The sequence below is a fragment of the Gigantopelta aegis genome, chromosome 8 (genome assembly GCF_016097555.1).
Source record: "Gigantopelta aegis isolate Gae_Host chromosome 8, Gae_host_genome, whole genome shotgun sequence".
Lineage (NCBI taxonomy): Eukaryota > Metazoa > Mollusca > Gastropoda > Neomphalida > Peltospiridae > Gigantopelta > Gigantopelta aegis.
Genome location: NC_054706.1, coordinates 24,599,796 through 24,602,438, shown reverse-complemented (window position 1 = coordinate 24,602,438; position 2,643 = coordinate 24,599,796). Strand labels below are relative to the sequence as shown.

The 2,643-nt window shown below is 42.5% G+C and overlaps 1 protein-coding gene across 1 annotated transcript; it reads left to right on the top strand.

The window, feature by feature from the left end:
- Positions 1-344: 344 nt before the first annotated feature.
- Positions 345-2,219, top strand: LOC121379557. Its single transcript, XM_041508203.1, has one exon. The coding sequence runs from the start codon at positions 345-347 to the stop codon at positions 2,217-2,219; it is 1,875 nt and encodes a 624-aa protein (XP_041364137.1).
- Positions 2,220-2,643: the final 424 nt, after the last annotated feature.

The window sequence follows — 2,643 nt, the reverse complement described above, 5'->3', positions numbered from 1 at the left end:
CCAAAATCACTGTTGTTGGAGTTATTTTTCATAGGACCATAAATAGTATAGCAGCCAACATTACGGCTGGGAGATAAAAGTATACAAGTGTGATGGTTAATTTTGTCACGTGATCGACAATAGTCCATGACCCCTAGAGGTACGAGCCACCTAAGGTATTATATATACTGTGGGACTAGATCACCGTGACAGGTAGGAGTAAAGATAAAAATGGGGCTCTCGCCCGGGATCTGAAACGGGATGGTATTTTGGTTAATGCAATAATGGGGGCTATAGAATTTTTTTTATTGCAAATTATAGTGTCAATTAGTATTGTGGTATCCTCGTAAAATAAATAATTCAATATGAGTCAAAATTTGGTGGACAATCTTAGCGTTACGCAGATTAAACGTAGCAAGAGGGCGGATTTAGTAGAAATAGCCAAGGACAGAAATATTGACATAGAGCAGGCAAAAACGATTAGTGAAATGAGGGATATAATTATAGCAGAGAGCTTTGGTGTCGAAGAAGACACGGAAGGAATAAGGGTGGAGCAAATAGATCCCATCCCCGAGGTAGAAGGGGTTACGCTTAGTGCTGAACAACAGGTAGCATTTAAGAAGTTGGAATGGGAAATGGAAATGAAAAGATGGGATAGAGAGAAGGATGAAAATGAGAGAGAGAGACAGTTTCAGATAGAAAAGATGAGAATGGAACATGAGTTTCGAATGAGAGAAGGAGAACCTAGAGGGGCTCCACGTGATCATGGTAGGAATGAGGTGGATAGTCAAGGTTTCAGGTTGTCCGAGGCATATAGGTTGGTACCTGTGTTTGAGGAAAACCATGTGGATAAGTTTTTCCAGTTATTTGAAAGGATGGCACAGGAGCTATTGTGGCCTAAAGAGAAATGGTCGTTGCTAGCTCAGAGTAGGTTTAGAGGAAAAGCAAGTGAAGCGTATAGTGCATTAAGTGATGGAAGTGCTAGAGATTATGAGGTTTTAAAGGAGGCTGTCTTGAGAGCATACGAGTTAACTGGGGAGGCCTATCGACAAAAGTTCCGTCATTTAAAAAAGTTAGAATCTCAGACATATGCTGAATTTATTGCTGTGAAATCTAGATTGTTTGATCAGTGGATTAGATCACAAAAGAGTGGGGGTAGTTACGAAAAACTGAGAGAAATGGTTATTCTAGAAGACGTAAAAAATGGTTTGCCCATGAATGTAAGAATGCATTTAGAGGATAAACAAGTTGATTCTTTGGAAGAGGCGGCGGCGTCTGCCGATAATTTTTCTCTAATACACAAAGTTCAGTCGACGCAGTCCAGTTTTAATTATCATCAAAACAGTAGAAAACCCCAGTTTGGTAGTGCCAGTGTCAAACCGTCCGGCTTTCATTACGTCAGTTCTTTAGCTGGAAGTGGAAAACATAGGGTTCAGCAGCGCCCCTCAGTATTAGGACAGGTTGATCAGAGATCTCAGTTGTCGGCACAGGCAAAACCATTTCGACCGAGGTGTTCTTATTGCCACATGGATAATCATGTAATTGCTGACTGTTTTAAGTGGAGAAGGGATAACAGTAAGGTGGTAGCATTGGTTCAACAAGAAGAGAGGTGCAAACAATCGCGTTTGACAGGTCTGCCAGAGAGAAATATGTATGAAGCCTATATTTCCTCTGGTAAGATTTGTGATGTCAGACTGGACCACCCACCGACGCCGGTGACCATTTATAGAGATACAGGGGCAGGTCAGAGTTTAATTGTTCAGGGAGGGTTGAATAAGGTTCCTCATTCTTACACCGGGAAAAGTGTAGTATTAACCGCAGTAGGAGGTCAATGTATGACGGTCCCTTTGCATGAGATATATTTAAGTTCCCAGTTTGTGACTGGAAAGGTAATTGTGGGAGTAGTACCACATCTACCATTTGCCAATGTTCACGTTTTACTTGGGAATGATTTGTCCGACAAATGTTGTCAAAAACGTTGTGACCAATTGGAGGTTCAAGAAGTACCCATTAGCGTAGTAGATAAGGACATAGGGGATATCAAGTATCCAGCTTGCGCCACGACCCGATCAATGACCAGAAAGGCCAAAATAAGACCAGCTGACGATATTAACCTATCAGAGACGTTCCTGAGTCATGAGGCCGAGAGCGAGTTGGGGAAGCGTAACACCGGGGGGGAAATTCCATACTCCGGGGTTACGCAACCCAGTGGTCTCTACATCAGCGCCCGAGAGGTGTGACATTCCTCCACAGCCATGGGATAAGGAAAGTCTAATGAAGGCACAGAGGGCCGACCAGTCATTAAGAGTTGTTTGGGATAAACTTGTGGATTATAAGGAAGTTAGAGATAGCAAAGAAAGTTTTTATGTGCACCAGGGGGTTTGATGAAAAAGAGTTGTGAGAAAGTTATACCTGACTGTGAGGAAATGATTGAGAGGTATAGAGTAGTGGTACCTACCGAATATAGACGGGAATTACTGAGTTTAGCTCATGAAGGGACTTTTGCTGGACACTTGGGTAGAACTAAGACCTATAATAAACTTGTGTCCGATTTCTTCTGGCCTGGGATGTATAGAGAGGACGTGTGAGTTTTGTGACAGTTGTCATGTGTGCCAAGTTACGGGTAAGCCTAATCAGAAAATACAACCTATTCCCTTGGAGGCA